The sequence below is a fragment of the Diceros bicornis genome, chromosome 19, assembly GCF_020826845.1.
Source record: "Diceros bicornis minor isolate mBicDic1 chromosome 19, mDicBic1.mat.cur, whole genome shotgun sequence".
NCBI lineage: Eukaryota > Metazoa > Chordata > Mammalia > Perissodactyla > Rhinocerotidae > Diceros > Diceros bicornis.
Window position 1 is genome coordinate 24,590,498 of NC_080758.1, and position 19,471 is coordinate 24,609,968.

The window sequence follows — 19,471 nt, forward strand, 5'->3', positions numbered from 1 at the left end:
AGGGCATGTCCCCTAAGGAAAGGAGGCTGTTACCTGAAGAAGAGAAGAAGAGATACTGGGCAGCCAAATCCAGATGTCTTCTGTGTTCCCTTTTTCAGTTGAGAAAACTGAGACTTAGCAATAATTGGCCCAAAGTCTTATGGCTGCTGTATGATGAGCCTGGGTTTGTCTTTCTCCTAAGGCCAGCTTCACTGTACTGTGTTGCTGGTAGGAATTACATCCTAATTTTATAGATGAGAAAAATGAGATCCAGAGAAAGTGATTCAGTCACTTACGAATTAATTATGTGACCCCAGGCAACTCTGTAATTTTGTTTTTCACCTGTAAAATGGGTAGAACTATACTCACTTCATGGAATTATTTTAAGGATTAAATGGGCTAAAGTATAAAAACCCAGTGTCTGGCATATAACAGGTTATCTGTAAGAGACAGTTCTCCTTTTTCTTGATGTGTGGTACCTGAACCAGCATCATCAGCATCACTTGGGAACTTGTTATAAATGCACATTCTCAGGCCCCACCCCAGACGTATTGAATTAGGAACTCTGCAGGTAGGACCCAGCAGACTGGGTTTTAACAAGCCCTTCAGGTGATTCTGATGCTCACCACTGTGTGAGAACCACTGCTGTAGCCTGTTGTGTTCCATCTTCCCTCAAGGTTCCTGAAGAGAGAGCATAATGAGCAGGGTCCGGGATTCTTCCTTCTCTGTCTCCTATTTCACCCAAAATAGTTCTGCTTTCTTCTGTAAGCAGAGACTCTGGAGCCACACTTCTCAGGTTTAAATCTTGGCTCTTGTCACTTACCAGCTATGTGACATTGATAGCTTCTTTGTGCCTCAGTTTCTTTATTTAAAAAATTGGGATGGGGGCTGGCCCGGTGGTGCAAGCGGTTAAGTGTGCGCGCTCTGCTGCGGCGGCCCGGGGTGGCCGGTTCGGATCCTGGGCGCGCACCGACGCACTGCTTGGCAAGCCATGCTGTGGCGGCATCCCATATAAAGTGGAGGAAGATGGGCACGGATGTTAGCCCAGGGCCAGTCTTCCTCAGCAAAAAAAAAAGGAGGAGGATTGGCTGATGTTAGCACAGGGCTGATCTTCCTCACAAAAAAAAAGAAATTGGGATAAGTTACTGTTATCACATAGGTTGTGAGGATTAAAAAGAAGTCATACATGGGGGCCGCCCCGTGGCGTAGCAGTGAGTGCGCGCGCTCCACTGTTGGTGGCCCAGGTTCGGATCCCAGGCACGCACCGATGTACCGCTTGTCAGGCCATGCTGTGGCAGCGTCCCATATAAAGTGGAGGAAGATGAGCACGATGTTAGCCCAGGGCCATTCTTCCTCAGCAAAAAGAGGAGGATTGGTATGAATGTTAGCTCAGAGCTGATCTTCCTCACAAAAAAAAAAACCAAGGAAGTAATACATGGAGTACTTAGAACCATGCCTGGTACATAATAAGCATTAAATAAATTATTACTACTTTTACTACAACTTTTATTATCATATCAGGTTTTCTGTAAGATTATTATTTTCTTTCTGTTATGGTTCATTGGAGGCTATCTTTGGACTTATGGGAATTCAACTTGTTACCAAAATGCAAACTAATGTTTTGGTGTGTGGTTTGTGTTGGATACTAAAACTGAATGCCTCTCTGTATTCTTTTTTTAAACTAGGAAATTTCTCCTCTTCTCTCTATGGAGGCTATGGCGTTTGTTACTGAAGAGAGGAAACTCACCCAAGAAACCACTTATCCAAATACTTATGTTTTTGACCTGTTTGGAGGTGTTGATGTAAGTAGTTGTTTATTATTACTACTGCTACTTAAATGGCTTGAGAATTTAACTCTTGAAATGGGAGACAGGAAACATTTCAGAATTTATAAAAGATTTCAGAATTTTAATCTTGAGAAGCTCAGTGGCACTCACCTGTGTTGAAGCACCATAGATCTTACATTAGAAGAATTGATTTATGTGAATTGATAATATATCCACTTTTTTTTTAAGACAAAAAGTGAAAGATGTCTCCTCCTCAGAGGCAGCTGTGATTACTAATTTATTCTATGTCCTTCCAGAGGTGTTCTGTGGTAATATATGTGTGTGTGTAAGAAACCCCCACTGCCCCCACTTAGGTTTATTTTCACCCCACGTAAAGGTGCTATACCAAATATACAGGTTCACTCCTCTGTACCTTGCTTTGTCTCTGTAACTCTCTAGCTTGGGAATAGATTCATTTCAGTACATGTAAATCTGCCTCATTATTTTAAACAGCTACATAGTATTCCCGGGTATAATTATGCCATGATTTATTTACCCAGTCCCTAATTGATGGGCATTTAGTTTTCTCACACCTTTCCTATTACAAACAAGGTTGCAGTAAAGGTTTTTGTGCATGTGAGTATTTATCTTTGGGATCAGAGCATGTGTGTCTTGTATTGTTTATAAACTTGTCAATTTACTTAAGTAAATTACTTTACTTAATTACTTGCTTTACTTACTTACATACTTAAGAGGTTTTATCAACTTATATCCCCAGTAACAAAGTATAAGAGCGTCTGTTTATCCACACCACCAGCAATACAGTGTGTATATGTGTGTTTTTATGGACTTTGTTATTGAAGTATAACTTGCGTACAGAAAAGTACACCAGTAATTACCACAAAATAAGTTCCTCCTCGTCACTGCCACCCAAATCATGAAATAGAACATTACCAGCACCCAGTAGCCTCCTTTACCAAACAGTATATTTTAAGTATTTTAAATATTTACTAAACAGATATGAGAAAAATATTTTTTCACAGTTTTTTTAACAGCTTTATTGAGATATAGCTTGCATACCATACAATTCACCCATTTAAAGTGTACAATTCAGTGGTTTTTAGTGTATTCTTAGATGTGTACACCATCACCACTGTCAGTTTTAGAACGTTTTTATCCACCCCAAAAAGAGACTTCATATGTTTTAGCTATCACTCCCCTATTCCTCCAACTTCTACCCCCATCATAGGCAACTGTTACTCTACTTTCTCTGTGTATAGATATCCCCGTTCTGGACATTTCATATGAATGGAATCATGTTTAATATGTGGTCTTTTGTCACTGGCTTCTTTCACTTAGCTTAATGTTTTCAAGGTTCATCCATGTTGTAGCATGTATTAGCACTTTATCCCTTTTTTTTTTTGTGAGGAAGATGAGCCCTGAGCTAACATCCATGCCAATCCTCCTCTTTTTGCCGAAGAAGACTGGCCCTGGGCTAACATCTGTGCCTGTCTTCCTCCACTTTATATGGGACGCCGCTACAGCATGGCCTGACAAGTGGTGCATTGGTACATGCCCGGGATCTGAACCCGGGCCGCCAGCAGCGGAGCGCGTGTGCTTAACCACTACGCCACGGGGCCGGCCCCAGCACTTTATTCCTTTTTGTGATTGAATAATATTCCAGTGTATGGATATACTACATTTTGTATATCCATTCGTAGCTGATGAACATTTGGGCTTTTTCTACCTTTTGGCTATTATGAATAATGCTACTCTTAAGATTTGTGTACATGTTTCTGTGTGGACATATGTTGTCATTAGTCTTGGGTGTATACCTAGAAGTGGGATTACTGTTGTATGGTAACTCTTATGTTTAATCCTTTGAAGACCTGTCACACTTTTCCACAGTATGCATCATTTTACGTGCCCATCAGCAGTGTACGAGTTATAATTTTTCCACGTCCTCATCAACAATTATTATCTGTGTTTTTGGTTATAGCCATCCTAGTGAGTGTGAGATGGTATCTCTTTGTAGTTTTGATTTACATTTTCCTGTTGGCTAATGGTGTTGAGCATCTTTTTGTGTGCTTATAGGTCATCTGTATATCTTTCTGGGAAAAATGTCTATCTCCTTTTTCAATTTTTTAATTGGATTGTCTTTTTGTTATGGGTTTTAAGAGTTCTTTATATATTCTCTTCATAGTTTTTTTTTTTGTTAGCTCAGGGCCGATCTTCCTCACATCCATGCCAATCCTCCTTTTTTTGCTGAGGAAGACCGGCCCTGAGCTAACGTCTATTACCAATCCTCCTCTTTTTTTTTTTTTCCCCCTTTTTCTCCCCAAAGCTCCAGTAGATAGTTGTATGTCGTAGTTGCATATCCTGCTAGTTGCTGTACGTGGGATACTGCCTCAGCATGGCCCGACAAGCGGTGCGTCAGTGCGCGCCCGGGATCCGAACCCCGGGCTGCCAGTAGCAGAGTGCGCGCTTAAGCGCTAAGCCACGGGGCTGGCCCCTCTTCATAGTTTTTTAAATTTGCATCCTTCTGTAGTGAGATTGAATATCTTTTCATGTGTTTATAAGTAGTTCCTTTTCTGCTAGTTATCTGTTAGTGGCTTTTGCATCCTTTTCTATTTGGTTATTAAGCCTTTATCTTACTGATTTTCTATCTTAGTTCGTTCAGGCTGCTATAACAAAATATCACAGACAGAGTAGCTTATAAACAACAGAAATTTATTTCTCGTTGTTCTGGATCCTGGGAAGTCCAAGATCATGGCACTGGCAGTGTCTGATGAAGGCCCTCTTCCAGATTGCAGACTGCCAACCTCTTGCTGTGTCCTTACATGGTGGAAGGGGCTAGGGATCTCTCTGGAGCCACTTTTATAAGAACATAATCTCATAATCTCTCTTCTGCCTCATAACCTAATCACCTCCAAGGCCCCACCTCCTAATGCCATCACATTGGGCATTAGGATTTAATGTATGCATTTTAGGAGGACACATTCAGACTGTAAACAGTTTGTAAGCACTCAGTTTTTAAAGGTCCTTTGTCTAAAGTGTTTTTTTTTTTTCCTAGTTTGAGAATTGAATTTTGACGTGGTTTATGGTACTTTTAAACGCAGAGGGCCGGCCCCGTGGCTTAGCAGTTAAGTGCTCGCGCTCTGCTACTGGCGGCCCGGGTTCGGATCCCGGGCGCGCACCGTCGCACCGCTTCTCCAGCCATGCTGAGGCCGCGTCCCACATACAGCAACTAGAAGGATGTGCAACTATGACATACAACTATCTACTGGGGCTTTGGAGGAAAAAAAAAAATGGAGGAGGACTAGCAATAGATGTTAGCTGAGAGCTGGTCTTCCTCAGCAAAAAGAGGAGGATTAGCATGGATGTTAGCTCAGGGCTGATCTTCCTCACAAAATAAATAAATAAAATAAAATAAAATAAAGGCAGAAAGGTTTACTTTTTAGGTTGTCAGATTGATCAGTCTTTCCTTTTATGGCTTCGGAGTTTTGTTTCTTGTTTTCCCACTGTTGGATCATAAACTGTGTCTATATTTCTTTCTAATATTTTAAAATTTTTATCATATATATTTAAATTTTTGCACCATTCAAAGTTTATTTTGATGTAATGGGTGAAGGACTGGGATCCTACTTTTTTCCCCCAGATGTCTGTCCTTACCCCCATTACCCCCATTACTGAGACAGAGCACAAGGGAGACTTTTTTAGAGTGTTGTGGTTATTTTGTATCTTGATCTTGGTGGTGATTGCACAGGAATGATGTTTACTTTATAAAAACTGGAGCTGTACATTTACGATTTATACTCTTTGCTGTATTGTGTTATACTTCAATTTAAAAAGCGTTTCCTTTCCTTAAAGATGCCATTTTCCACAAAAGCAAAGGTTGTGTGTTAAACATTTTTGTCCGTAGCATTAACTGTAGCCTTTATTCCTTAATTGTTGCTCAGCATTCCCTCTCCTCAGCAGTCCCACTGGTCCTATAGCATTTACTAACTGGCCAGCTTGAGGGACCCTTCACTTCTGAACTGTTCATCAAGGAGTTTACTAAATAGAAACCAATATGTTTATGGGAGGCAAAAGAATAATGTAGGTCTGTAGTTTGATCTTTATTTGCAGTGAAAATGTGACTTTCTGTTGTAGGTGCCTGTCCCATCTTAGGACATCTTTGGATCAGTGGTTCTTGATTTTGTGGGGTTTTTCTCTCCTGTTTTGAGTTAGATTAGCTTCTCCAGGAATCTCAGTCTGTTCATAAATATGGGCTTTTGCTTGGGTTGTTTTGCTTGTGGCTAACCTTTAGTTAGGTGCATTTGTTTTTGCTAAACTCCCTTGCCATCTTGCTCCTGAAAGCATTTTTCAGACAGAGCTCTTTATTTCTTCCTCTGTCAATCACCAGCAAGGCCCCAAAGTAACCGTCTCTTTAATATGCTGCCCAAAGCTCAGCTTAATTGGAATAACTGGCCACACTGGTGGCTAGACCACTCCTTGTCAGCTTGACTGAACCCCTAACACGATAGTGAAAAGTGTGTCCCACAGTTTGTAAAAAGTCAGATGCCTGCAAGGTCAAGTAGGTAACTTACTGGAGTGAAGCAGGCCCAGAGTAAGATGATCTACATAAATTAAATGACTACAGGGACTGTGGAGAACTGGAGAGTGTGTTACATGCCTGCTGTTATGGGGAAATGACTCTTCCATCCCATTGACTCTTGCCCTGAAGGACGTGGGAAATCTAGATTCAAATCTCTCAGCTTTTCAGTAGATGTGGACTGAATGAAATATATCTGTGGGCCAGATATAATCCATAGCTTGGCATTCAAGGACTTTTAATTTATTCATTGAAGTGGTCCATCTTCCATTTGAAGTGAATTTATTTTAAATATAATATTTATGCAGTTGAGCACCTTATACCTTTCTTGGATGATTGTGGAAAGTGGGGCATCTCTTTTGAAAGGCATTTGTGTCGTATGCCTCAGACCTTACAGATCATTACTCATTTTGCCCTGTTGTTTCCATTTCTGTGAAACTCTCATGAAAACATAAGTTAAAATGAGATAAAGCTTTGTATACGAAGATGCTTAGTGTAGCATTGTATATAATACTTAAAAGTACCCATCAGAAGGAAGGTAATTTTTGTTTTCTGTAAGGTTGATGGTGATATTGGTGATTTTTTTCTATTTTTGATTCTCTACTAAGTTAGTTTCCATTCTAATCATCATTTCCTTTCCTTTGCTTGCTTTGGGTTTGGTTTGTACCTCTTTTTCCAGTGTCTTAAGGTGAAAGATTAGGTTATTGGTTTGAGATAATTCTCTTTTTTTTAAATATAGGCATTTACAACTATAAATTTCCTGCTAAACACTGCTTTAGCTAAATCATTAAAATTTTTTTTTTTTTGTGAGGAAGATTGGCCCTGAGCTAACATCTGCCAATCCTCCTCTTTTTGCTGAGGAAGACCGGCCCTGGTCTAACATCCATGCCCATCTTCCTCCACTCTACATGGGACGCCGCCACATCATGGCCCCACAAGCAGTTCGTCGGTGTGCGCCTGGGATCCAAACCAGCGAACCCCAGGCCCCCGCAGTGGAGCGTACGCCCTTAACTGCGTGCGCCACCTGGCCAGCCCCTAAAGCATTAAGTTTTCGTATATTCATCCATCTCAAAGTATTTTCTAACTTCCCTTGTGATTTCTTCTTTGACTCATTGATTATTTAAGATTTTTTTTTAATTGTCCACATTTGTGAATTTCCAAATTTCTTCCTGTTATTGATTTCTGATTTCATTCCATTGTGGTCAGGAAACATGCTTTGTATGATTTCAATCCTTTTAAGTTTATTGAGGCTTGTTTCATGATCTAACAGCTGATTTTCTGGAGAATATTCCATGTGTGCTTGAGTAGAATGTGTATTTTGCAGTTGCTTTGCAGAATATTCTATAGATGTTAGAGCTTGTTGGTTTATAGTGTTCAAGTCTTCTGTTTCTTTGGTTATGCGTAGTTGTCTATCCATTATTTAAAGTGGGTATTGAAGTATCCAACTATTATTTTTGAATTTTCTAATCCCTTCAGTTCTGTCAGCTTTTGCTTCATGTATTTTGAGGCTCTGTTGTTTGGTGCATATGTTTTTGTAATTGTTATGTCTTCCTGATGACTTGACCCTTTTATCATTATAAACTGTCCTTCTTTGTCTCAACAGAATGGGTTTTTATTTTTATTTTCTTTGCTTTTTTTTTTTTTTTTTTGTGAGGAAGATCAGCCCTGGGCTAACATCTATGCCAATCCTCCTCTTTTTGCTGAGGAAGACTGGCCCTGGGCCAACATCTGTTCCTATCTTCCTCTACTTTATATGGGACGCTGCCACAGCATGGCCCGACAAACGATGGCTTGGTGCGCGCCCAGGATCCGAACCCAGGCTGCCAGCAGCGGAGCGCACGCACTTAACCTATACGCCTTGGGGCTGGCCCCAGAATGGGTTTTTAAATGCATGCTTATTGTAAACAGTTAAAGCAAAGTGATGCGTTGTAATAACAGTCTGTAAAATGAAAAATGAGTGCATATCATCCCCCGTCCCTGTAGAAATCAGTATTAACAGTTTATGTGCATCTTTTGAGATTCTTTTTATAAACTTATGTTTATAAAAGAACATAAATGTTCTTTAAGCAAAAGAGGAATCATAGTGATAATGTTCTGCAGCTTTTAAAAAATTAAAGCCACATTGGATCCCAGGGATTACCTAATCTAACATGCTTATTTTTAAAAATGAGAAAGCTGAGGCCATGGAGGAACATGGACTTGCCCGAGTTCACTTGAGGAATAGGTGGCTGAGCTGCAACTAGAACCCAGGTTTCCTGATTTCTTGGTACAGGGCTCATTTCCCTGAACCTCACTGCCTTCTGCTTGTCTTGGGAACAAGACGATCTTGTAGTAATATGACAGATATTTGGGCCATGAGTTGTCGTGGCAAAGACTGTTTTATAAATTGTGCTTTGAATTAATTTTGAAGATTTTATCCAATTTTTTTTTTTTTATAGCTTCTTGTAGAAATTCTTATGAGGCCTACAATCTCTATTCGGGGACAGAAACTGAAAAGTAAGTATACTTGTCAGCCACTGGTCCTCGTTTCCCAACCTGCTGATGTGATGGTAATTCCCAGGAGATTCTCTTCTTCTCCTTCCTAACTCTTAACATGAGGACGTGCCTTATATTCAGCTGCAGGACTTTAAAAGAAAAAGTGTCAAAACCACTGGGCTAAAAAATTTGCATCTTTGTAGTTTCTAGTAGTCCTTTGGTCCACCTTTTATGTTTTCTTTGGAAATTCTTATTTCTCACATATAGGTAATTGAAAGAGTAAGGAATAATCTGGTAAGATCATTTATTTGTTTATTTTTTAAAAAAGCGATTTTTTTGTTGTTGTTATAAAGGTGATACATGCTCTCTGTAAAAAGTTTCAGTCATTACGAGAGTATATATGGTAAAAAGTCATAGTATTTTGGTAGCACATTATTTCTTAAGCTGGGTGGTGGGTATATGGGTATTATTCTATTATTCTTTTTTATAACTTACACATACTGCAAATACTATTTTTAGGTGTTCAATATTTAATTTAAAAAAAGAGTAAGTACACTTTACTTTGACATCAAAAACCAGAGGTCACTTAAATTAACATTTGATTAATGCCCTTCTGCAAACATCACATATATATTTTTTTAATTAAAAAAAATTTTTCCCACTAACATCAATATGACATACTATATAAGGCCTCATTTGTATGTGTACAAGTGGTTAAAAGGATTTGTATTCATCTTTGATGTCTCAGCTTTGCACTCTGTCTAAATTGGTTCTTCATGTTCTCTATCTACCCACTTAGCAAGTAGCATCTTGTAATTACCTGTTGGTGTGCTTGTTTATTCTCTCTTCCTCCCACTAGATTTATAAGTTCCATGAGGGCTGAGACTTTGTCTTTTTTTTTGCTAACCACTATATCTGGTGTATCTGCTCTGGACTAGGTGCTGAATAAATATTTGATGAATGAATGAATTCTAATTCCCTTTGAAAATGAAAGGTCTAGAAATACTGAGATATACTGATCTAGTGTTCCAACCTGCGCTGAAGTCATGAAATAAAAAAACCAAAAAGCCCCAATAGGTTGAAAGGTAGTGATGAGGGATACAGGACATGTGCATTGTCTTAAGATTATATCAGATAATCCTTCTGGTCAGGCTGGCTTGGCACAGCTGCCCATTGGGGTCTCGGAGGGAGACCTAACATTTTAAGAGTTTGTGGCAGCAGAGGAGTGAATGGAAACAGTTTTTAAAAGTAATGCCAAACAAAACACTTTGTCCATGGTTCATATTCAGTTTTATCATCTCCTAGTTTTTAGGTTATGAAAATTTAGTTTCCTTTTTGTGGTGCTGTTCTGTTCCTGCTCACAGAAAAGTAGCTAGTTCTTTATTGGAGTGAGTAGGTCAGGCATTAAAAGCCATTTCCCTAACACAAATAACAAAAAACAAAACAAAAAAACACTCAATGAGTCTGTAGTAAAAATGATACCCTTGTTTGCTGCTAGTAGAACTTTCAATGGAAATTTATAACGAGCAATCAAGATGCTTATACTTTGGATTCTAGTAGTTCTGCTTTTGGAAATGTATCTTGAGTAACCAATTCAACACAAACACAAAAAGGCTACAGACATGTATGTTAAGTTGTGTATTTTTAGTCTACTTAAATAGCCAAAAAAAATTAAAACAAAAACCCTGGATATATTCTAAGAAAGTTACAAAGGGAACATGGCTTATTAAGTGATGATACCACAACAGGTTGAAATTATGAAGACTATGGAACATTATAAAGAAAATGGCTACTATATCAAACCAAAAAGCAGTATACAAATTGGTTTGTAGGTTCTGATGGGTACTGTGAAAATCTTTGGTAAACAAAGACTAGACGGAGGTATGCTAAAAGGAAAAGAATCATCTTGGAGGGGATTATGAAGAGCAGTTCTTATGTTCAGAAATTTTAATTCTGTTATACTACCATTTCATTGAGAAAAATAACCAATTATTCCTTTTACTTTCAGTAAGCGATGAAATGTCCAAGGACTGTTTGAGCATCTTGTATAATACCTGTGTCTGTGTAAGTACCCCTACCATTGGGGCCCCGTTTGACTGCACCACATCTGCTGTGCTTGAGAAGGGAAGATTTGAGTGGGGGTGGTAAACATGAGAGCTATCTTCAGACATTGGGGAATTGAATTTATTTTATGTGTGCTGAGAACCAGGACCAACAGGTAGAAATTCTGGTGTGGCAATTTTATAGTAATTGTTAAGAGCCATGGCTGCTTCAGCAGGTCCTGAACTCCTTTAGCCCTGAAGGTGTGCAAGCAGAGACTGAACAATTGTCAGATGGTTACAAGCATTGGAAAAGTGTCTGTGACCTTTAAGATTCCTTTTAACCTCATTATACCTATTCCTTAATTTTCCTTGTTAGAAAACAAAACAAAAACCGAAGCCCCATCCATATATTGAGTAGGACACTCTACTAGGTTGACTACAAAGTGAGAAAGAATGGTGAATAAAAGAAGCAGTTTGGTAGGAAGGAAACGAGTGTAACACTTAGTGCTAGGACTTGATTTTGGGTTCTGGCTCTTGTCTTAGTGCTTGTTAATTCACCTCCCTGCGCTTTAGTTTCTTATCAGTAGAGTGCAGTTAGTAATCACACTAACATCATAGTGTTGTTGTGAGACTAAATGAGATGATAGATGTGAAAGCACTTTGTAAAGCAATACACAAATGTTAGTTTTTGTAAGACACAATACCTGTCTTTTAGGAACTTATGTGGTAAACTGTAAACAGTGAATCATAATACAGCAGAATAAAACAAATGCTGTTGTAGAAGTGAAACCTGTATGCTGTGAATATGCAAAGGAAAATTTAATTGCATTTCATTTCTTGCCTCATTCAAAAAAATATTTCAGGCATCTTGTAGGAGTATGTAAAGTCTACCAAGATCATAAATATAGAAGTAGGTAAGATAGAAAAGGATAAAACAAAGTGAGGGCATAACATACATCCAGGAATTGGGCTGACCATAAAATCGTCTGTACTATGGATAGGGCACAGATTTGGCTTTAAGCTTTCTAGCAACCAACACAAATAGGGAAATATGTTTCAACACTTAGTTCAGCATCTGTAAGAGTGCCGTGCAATAGAAATATAATACCAGCCACTTAGGTTATTTTGAAAAATATTTCCTCACTTTTAGAAATTTTCCTTACTTTTAGAAAGTAAGAAAAGAAGTAGGAAGAAATAGGTGAAGTTAATTTTAATAATATATTTTATTTAAAACAGTACAGTTAGTCCCCCCTTATTGTTGTTTCACTTTCCTGCAAGTTATCCATGGTCAACTCTGGTCTGAAAATATTAATGGAAAATTCCAGAAATAAATAATTCATAAGTTTTAAATTGTGCACCATCTCGCTCTGTCCTGCCTAGGACGTAGAATCATCCCTTTGTATATGCTGTATATGCTCCCCACCCATTAGTCACTTGGTAGCCCTCTCAGTTATCAGATAGACTGTCGCAGTATCACAGTGCTTGTGTTCAAGTAACTCTTATTTTGCTTAATAACAGCCCCCAAGTGCAAGGGTAGTGATGCTGGCAATTCAGATATGCCAAAGAGAAGTCATAAAGTGCTTCTTTTAAGTGAAAACGTGAAAGTTTTCAATTTAATAATGAAAAGATGGGCCGGCCCCGTGGCTTAGCAGTTAAGTGCACGTGCTCCGCTGCTGGTGGCCTGGGTTCGGATCCCAGGTGCGCACCGAGGCACCGCTTCTCTGGCCATGCTGAGGCCGCGTCCCACGTACAGCAACTAGAAGGATGCGCAGCTATGACGTACAACTATCTACTGGGGCTTTGGGGAGAAAAAAAATAAAAAATAAAAAAATAAATCACGAAAAGAAAAAGAATGGTATGCTGAGGTTGCTAAGATCTATGGTAACTTTTATTACAGTATATTGTTATAATTGCTGTATTTTATTATTAGTTATTGTTATTCTCTTACCGTGCCTAATTTATAAATTAAACTTGATCGTAGGTATGAATGTATAGGAAAAGACGTATATATAGAGTTCAGTACTATCTGCAGTTTCAGTCATCCATTGGGGGTCTTGGAATGTATCCCCCAAGGATAAGGGGGGACTACTGTATATCAAGAATGTTATTACAGCACGTAAACAATATAAGTAATTATTAATGAGACATTTACATTCTTTTTTTGTACTAAGCTTTCAAAATCCAGTGTGGTTTTTAGAGCTCATCTCCGTTGGGACTGGTTTCAAGTGCTCAATAGCCACATGTAGCTAGTGGCACAGATAGGCACAGGCAGACCTGTAAGATAAAAATAAACTGATTGTTCAGGTAATGCATAATTTTTCTGGCAGCTAAGGCCAGCAAGGAATTGTCGTTATATAAAGAAAGATTATGTATGATGTAGTGACTCCATTATTGGCAACTTCCATATAGTCATTAGTTTTATGAGACTGTTTGTTAATAATGACACCTAATGTTAATCATTGCTATTCTAGTAAAATAGGTTCAGTGAAGAAGAAGAAGAAGAAGAAACAAAATATAAAAAACATAGGATGATGTAGTCCAACTCTACTGATCTGGCTTAATTCCAGGTTCAATGGAGAACCTAGGGCTTTTAGAGTTGAAAACACCAGTGCCTCAAGGGATCAGGCAGAAAACAAGAAATGTTTGAAGTTGTCTGTTTTAGAGTGGGGACTTGTGCAAATTGCGACTAACCTGGAGTAAGCATGTCCTGCCTAAAGACGTTTAAATTCAAAATATAAAGGGTACTGCTGGTCAAATAGAACTTGGCCTACTGGATGCTAGTTTGTAGCTCCTGATTTAGATACTAGGCAGATAGTAGGTCAAGAACCTATGATGAATATCGTGAAAAAACCCCCTCCGCAGAAAAAATGCATTCCCCACACAGTGTTTTGTATATGGTTTTAGGGATTTAAGCCCTCAGCCAAGAATTCCTGATGTAGTGTGGAATTGCTTTTCCAGTGTCTGGAATGGATATCTTGCTCTTCATATTTTGTTTTGTGGTCATAACCTATTCTGCCTTTTCTCTCCTTCTCCCTTGTGATAGACGGAAGGAGTTACAAAGCGTTTGGCAGAGAAGAATGACTTTGTGATTTTCCTGTTTACACTGATGACCAGTAAGAAGACATTCTTACAAACAGCAACCCTTATTGAAGATATTTTGGGTGTTAAAAAGGTGAGCTATGGGGGCCAGCCCAATGGTGTAGTGGTTAAGTTCACATGCTCCACTTCGGCGGCCTGGGGTTTGCAGGTTCAGATCGCGGCTGCAGACCTATGCACCGCTCATCAAGCCATGCTGTGGTGGTGTCCCACATGCAAAGTGGAGAAAGATTGGTGCAGATGTTGGCTCAGGGCCACTCTTCCTCAAGCAAAAAGAGGAAGATTGGCAACGGATGTTAGCTCGTGGCTAATCTTCCTCACCAAAAAAAAGAAGAGTGAGCTGTGTCCTCCAGCAGATGGATGACCAGATGGAGGAGGATGTCTCAGAAAATTATTCTCAAACCTGAATAATGTACAGAGTTCTTTTGAAACAAAAATTCTTCCGGGGCCGGCCCAGTGGCATAGTGGTTAAATTCGTGCACTCTGCTTCGGCGGCCCAGGGTTCACAGGTTTGGATCCCAGGTGCAGACTGACGCACTGCTTGTCAAGCCATGCTGTGGCAGTGTCCCATATAAAGTAGAGGAAGGTGGGCACGGGTATTAGCCCAGGGCCAATCTTCCTGAGCAAAAAGAGGAGGATTGGCATCAGATGTTAGCTCAGGGCTAATCCTCCTCACACAAAAAAAAGAAAAATTCTTCCATACTTCTAGTTTTAATTTAAATTATGTTTTTTGTGTAACTTGAATTTATTCAAGTATAAAACTAAGTTATACTCCTTATACTAATCGGTCTTAAATGACTTTAAAGCCTAAACAAATATGTAAATTGAAATCAAACCAATTATAAAACTCAAAAGTTCAGATTGACTTTGTGAATTTACTGTGACGGCTAATGTTACTTTGCCAAAATCAAATTGCCCCTCACTCATTATTATGACACAGGATCTTTTTAGCATACCTATACTGCTCTATGTTGTGTGATGACTCCATTCTCCTCTCACTTTCCTATGTTTAAACTGCTGTGAAACCTTCATTCGTTAGGATATGTTCCCCTTGCTGGTGATGTTTGACTTTCACTTAGTTAGTTTACTTCTATTTTTTCTCATTAGTCTTCAGCAGTTAAAGTTTAATTGACACCAACATAGGAGACACAAATGTGAGCACTGAAATCCTGCCACTTGGTCATAAGATGGACATTCAGAAGATCCAGAATATGCTTTAAAAAAAAAAACAAAACAACTTTGATTAAAATGAAAACAGTAAATTAAAAATTTATCATCGAGGGCCGGCCCCATGGCTTAGCAGTTAAGTGCGCGCGCTCCGCTGCTGGCGGCCCGGGTTCGGATCCCGGGCGTGCACCGACGCACCACTTCTCCGGCCGTGCTGAGGCCGCGTCCCACATACAGCAACTAGAAGGATGTGCAGCTATGACATACAACTATCTACTGGGGCTTTGGGGGGAAAATAAATAAATAAAATCTTAAAAAAAAAAAAAATCTTTAAAAATTTATCATTGAGAACTCACCCCAAAAAAAACACATCCAGAGACCTCTGTTAGAGAATCACTCTATTAGGTTTTTAGTGTAATGCTTGTTAATAGCTGGAGCTTACTTCCCCAGTCCTTGTCCCACGCCTCCATGTTGGTTGCTGCTTGGCAGATTTCTTCCTCTTACTACTGAGGAGGCAGGAGCAGCCTCTTAGAGTTGCTGGTGTGGGGAAAAGGATACCCATGTGCATTCTGGTGACCCCAGCTTTTGTTTCTGCCTTTCTGTTGCACTTTCCCTAGGCATCGCCCAAGCACAAGATGCACAAGTGGCCCATTGTCTGTAGGAGCACATTGGAGATGTGTGCAGGTCCCAGACACACCCTTTGTGCCCTCTGATAAAAAAGGCTTTGTTATTTTTCAAATAATTGTTATGTTCCAGCCAGTGTGTGAGAGGGGGCTTCCAGGGTGGAAACTCCAGATTCTCTGTCAGTCTGAGTCTAGGATTGCTCCTTCATAACTTTTCCTGCTTGTCCCTCATGCTCTCTCCCTCTCTCATTCCTTTCTGTGTTGCCAAAGATAGTGATGAGTTCTGCTAAATGTTATGGGTACTGTGGTGCAGTTTGAAAGGGGGATGAATCCATAAAGAAAGTAGAAACCCAAGTCACAAACTGGGAAAAGATATTTGCAACCCATACAATTAACAAGGGATTGTATTCAGAATTTATCAAGAGTTCTTATGTATCAGCAAGAAAAAGAGAAATAGCCCAGTAGAAAAATGGGCAAGGATATGAGCAAGCATTTCACAGAAGAGAAACAACTGGTCCATAAATATAAAAGATACTTAACTTCATTGATAATCAGGGAAATGTACATCAAGACCATGTAAAAAGGGAGAGCGCACAAATGTTAGTGAGAATGTATATCATTGGAAGCACTTAAATACTGCTGACACCTTTTTATTTCAGCAGAATACATTTATCTTTTTTTTTTCCTAGTTGAACGTGTGCGTACCCTGTGACCCACCACCTAGGGAAGCACTGCCCTGAGGGCCGAGGCATCAGTATTGTGGCCTGGGTCACCTGTAACCTATGCCCAGGCAAACTCATGGGGAAGCTTAATCCCATAACAGTGATTCTTAGAAATGAAAACACTAAATAGAAGCCAAGAGATTTGCAATCATTTCAGTGGGCCTGCCACCTAAATAGAAGAGATCAAAGTGTATCGTGTGAAGGGTATTGTCTGACTAAGTTTTTGTTTTATATTTATACACTTATTTATACATGCACCTATGTGTGGTTACTGGGTTGTGATAGAAAATTTATTTCTTATTCTTGGACACTGTCAGAACAGTTTAGAAGACACTGTCCCAGAAAAACTTCTGCACACGTGCATCAAGAAACGCATAAGAGGGCCGGCCCCGTGGCTTAACGGTTAAGTGCGCGCGCTCCGCTGCTGGCGGCCCGGGCTCGGATCCCGGGCGCGCACCCACGCACCGCTTCTCCGGCCATGCTGAGGCCGCATCCCACATGCAGCAACTAGAAGGATGTGCGGCTATGACTTACAACTATCTACTGGGGCTTTGGGGGGAAAAAATAAAGAAATAAATCTTTAAAAAAAAGAAACGCATAAGAACGTTTGTAGCATTATTGTTTCAGAGCAAAAAACCTAAACCAAGTCTACAATCCATCAACAGGAGAATAGATAAATTAGTCGCACAAAGGAATATTATAAAGTAGTGGAAATGAATGAATTGTTGCTATAGGCAACAACATAGCTGAATCATAGAAATTATTGATAGAAGTCAGTTGCAGAAGACTGTTGTATATCATTTTTATAAAACTCAAGCAAACTCAAATCATACATATAAAACTTTTTGTTTAATGGCAAAGCAATAATAAACAAAATTCAGGATAGTGGTTGCCTCTGGCAGAGAGGCTGGGAGATGTGAGAGGAAAGGCATGCACAGCTGTTCACTTTGTTATGCTTTCTAACATATGTTGTATGTATCACATATTTAATAGAAATTAAAATATAACACAAAGAAGTGGGCTAGGAGGGTGGTGGGCCCTGGTTTGTGACCCATACACTAAGTTAGACAGGGCTAGAGGAACTGCTGAACTGAAAGCCACAGTTTCCAGTAACAATAGCTAACATTTGTTGTGTGCTGGGGAAGGGGAATGTAAAAGTGGAAGAAGCTACTTCCAAATACCCCCTCCATGGCAAACTCCTGTCCTCCATTACCGGAAATAGGAGTGGGATTCATGAGGGCTTCTAGGAATCATTCGCTTGTTCTGTACACATTTACTGACACTCTCGCTACCAGGTCCTATGCATTGAGGCTCTGGAGAGAAGATAAGACACACCCCTCCCTCGAGGCAATGTTAGTTTATCATGTGTGTTAGTTTATATGATATCACATATCATGTGATATGTACAGTGATAGAGAAATACTCAATACAGTCGAAGTTAAGTAAATTAGTGGGATGAAAGATAGCAGGTATTATGTGAGGAATATAAGGATCTTTCAAAAGGAGATAAGCTTGTGTAATGCACAACATTTGCAGATTTTTAGGAAGAAAAAAATGAGAATATAACCAAATAACAAAAAGCATTTCATAAAATTCAACACTCATTGATGATAGAAGTTAGGAATAGAAGGAAAATTGTTTTACTTGGTATAGGATATGTGTTAAAACTTACAACAAACATCAAACTTAATGTTGAAACTTTGGAAATATTTCTGTTAAAGTCAAGAAAAAGGCAAGAATGGTTGCTATCATTTACTCTAGATAATTGGTTACACCTGCATGTGCACAAGGAGATACCTATAGGAATGTTTATTGCAACATTGTTTAATAGTGAAAAATTGTAATCTTCCTAAAAATATACAAAAAAGAGAATGATTAAATAAATTGTGGAGTAAAACAGTGAAAAATGAATGAACTAGAGCTACTTGTATCAGTGTAGTTAAATCTCAGTGTTGACTGAAAAGTAAGGTATAATTTAATCATTCACACTGTGCATGTAGAATAATACCATATATTTTTATGGAAATATTCGTAAGTTTAAAAACATGCATAGAAATAATAAACACACAGAGTTCAAAATACTGGTTACCTCTGGAGAGAGAGAAGGGAATGCAGCTGGGTAGGGATACACAAGGGCCTGCAGCTATATTTGAAATATTTTATTTCTTAAAACATCTGTAAGCAAGAATGGCAATTTATGATTGATAAAACTTGAGTGGTAGGCATTTCTTTTTTTTTTTAATAGGCAAAATGAGCCAGTGAGCAAAGGTATAGAATAAGAACAATGGTGCTCAAAGGATTTAATCCTCAGACCAATCCTAAGAGGTAGGTTAGTCCCATTTGACAGTTGAGCAAAGACTTAGAAAGGTTCCATAACTTACTAAGTTTGCACAGCTGCAGTTTGCAAAGCCAAGATTTGAACCTGAGTAGTCTAGCTATCAAGCCCCATTCTTAGGGGAATGCAAGAGGGGCACATCCAATCTTGAATGAACTGAGCATGGGGATTGTTTTATTTGTGTCTTCTGTAGGAAATGATCCGACTAGATGAAGTCCCCAATCTGAGTTCCTTAGTATCCAATTTTGATCAGCAGCAGCTTGCTAATTTCTGCCGGATTCTGGCTGTCACCATTTCAGAAATGGATACAGGGAATGATGACAAGCACACACTTCTTGCCAAAAATGCTCAACAGAAGAAGAGCTTGAGCTTGGGGCCTTCTGCAGCTGAAATCAACCAAGGTAAAATCTCTTAAGTTCTCAGAATTTTGAAATTATCACTCTGAGGCCACTTCCTAAATCATCTAGCTCTTTCAATATCTCTAGATATTAATTCATGTGAGGGCTGCTAGGGTCTACTTAAAGTATGTAAAATTTGTGTGTGTGTATCTCTTCATTATTTTGAGGGGCCAAGTCCATAGCCTTCATCAGATTTTGAGTGAGTCCAGAACCTCAAAAAAGTTAAGAACCATTGTTTATCAGAATCACCAATATGTATGCCTTTTAATCCACT

The 19,471-nt window shown here is 39.2% G+C and overlaps 1 protein-coding gene across 3 annotated transcripts in view; it reads left to right on the top strand.

Annotated features, from left to right (window-relative positions):
* TRPC4AP (transient receptor potential cation channel subfamily C member 4 associated protein) overlaps positions 1 to 19,471 on the top strand; it is a 78,604-nt gene that overhangs the window by 24,385 nt on the left and 34,748 nt on the right. For all 3 annotated transcript variants that reach the window (XM_058562835.1, XM_058562836.1, XM_058562837.1), the window contains exons 3-7: positions 1,665 to 1,781; positions 8,778 to 8,835; positions 10,823 to 10,878; positions 13,900 to 14,028; positions 18,993 to 19,200. In XM_058562835.1, the coding sequence (XP_058418818.1) occupies positions 1,665 to 1,781; positions 8,778 to 8,835; positions 10,823 to 10,878; positions 13,900 to 14,028; positions 18,993 to 19,200 (568 nt within the window). The remainder of the gene's footprint in view (positions 1 to 1,664; positions 1,782 to 8,777; positions 8,836 to 10,822; positions 10,879 to 13,899; positions 14,029 to 18,992; positions 19,201 to 19,471) is intronic.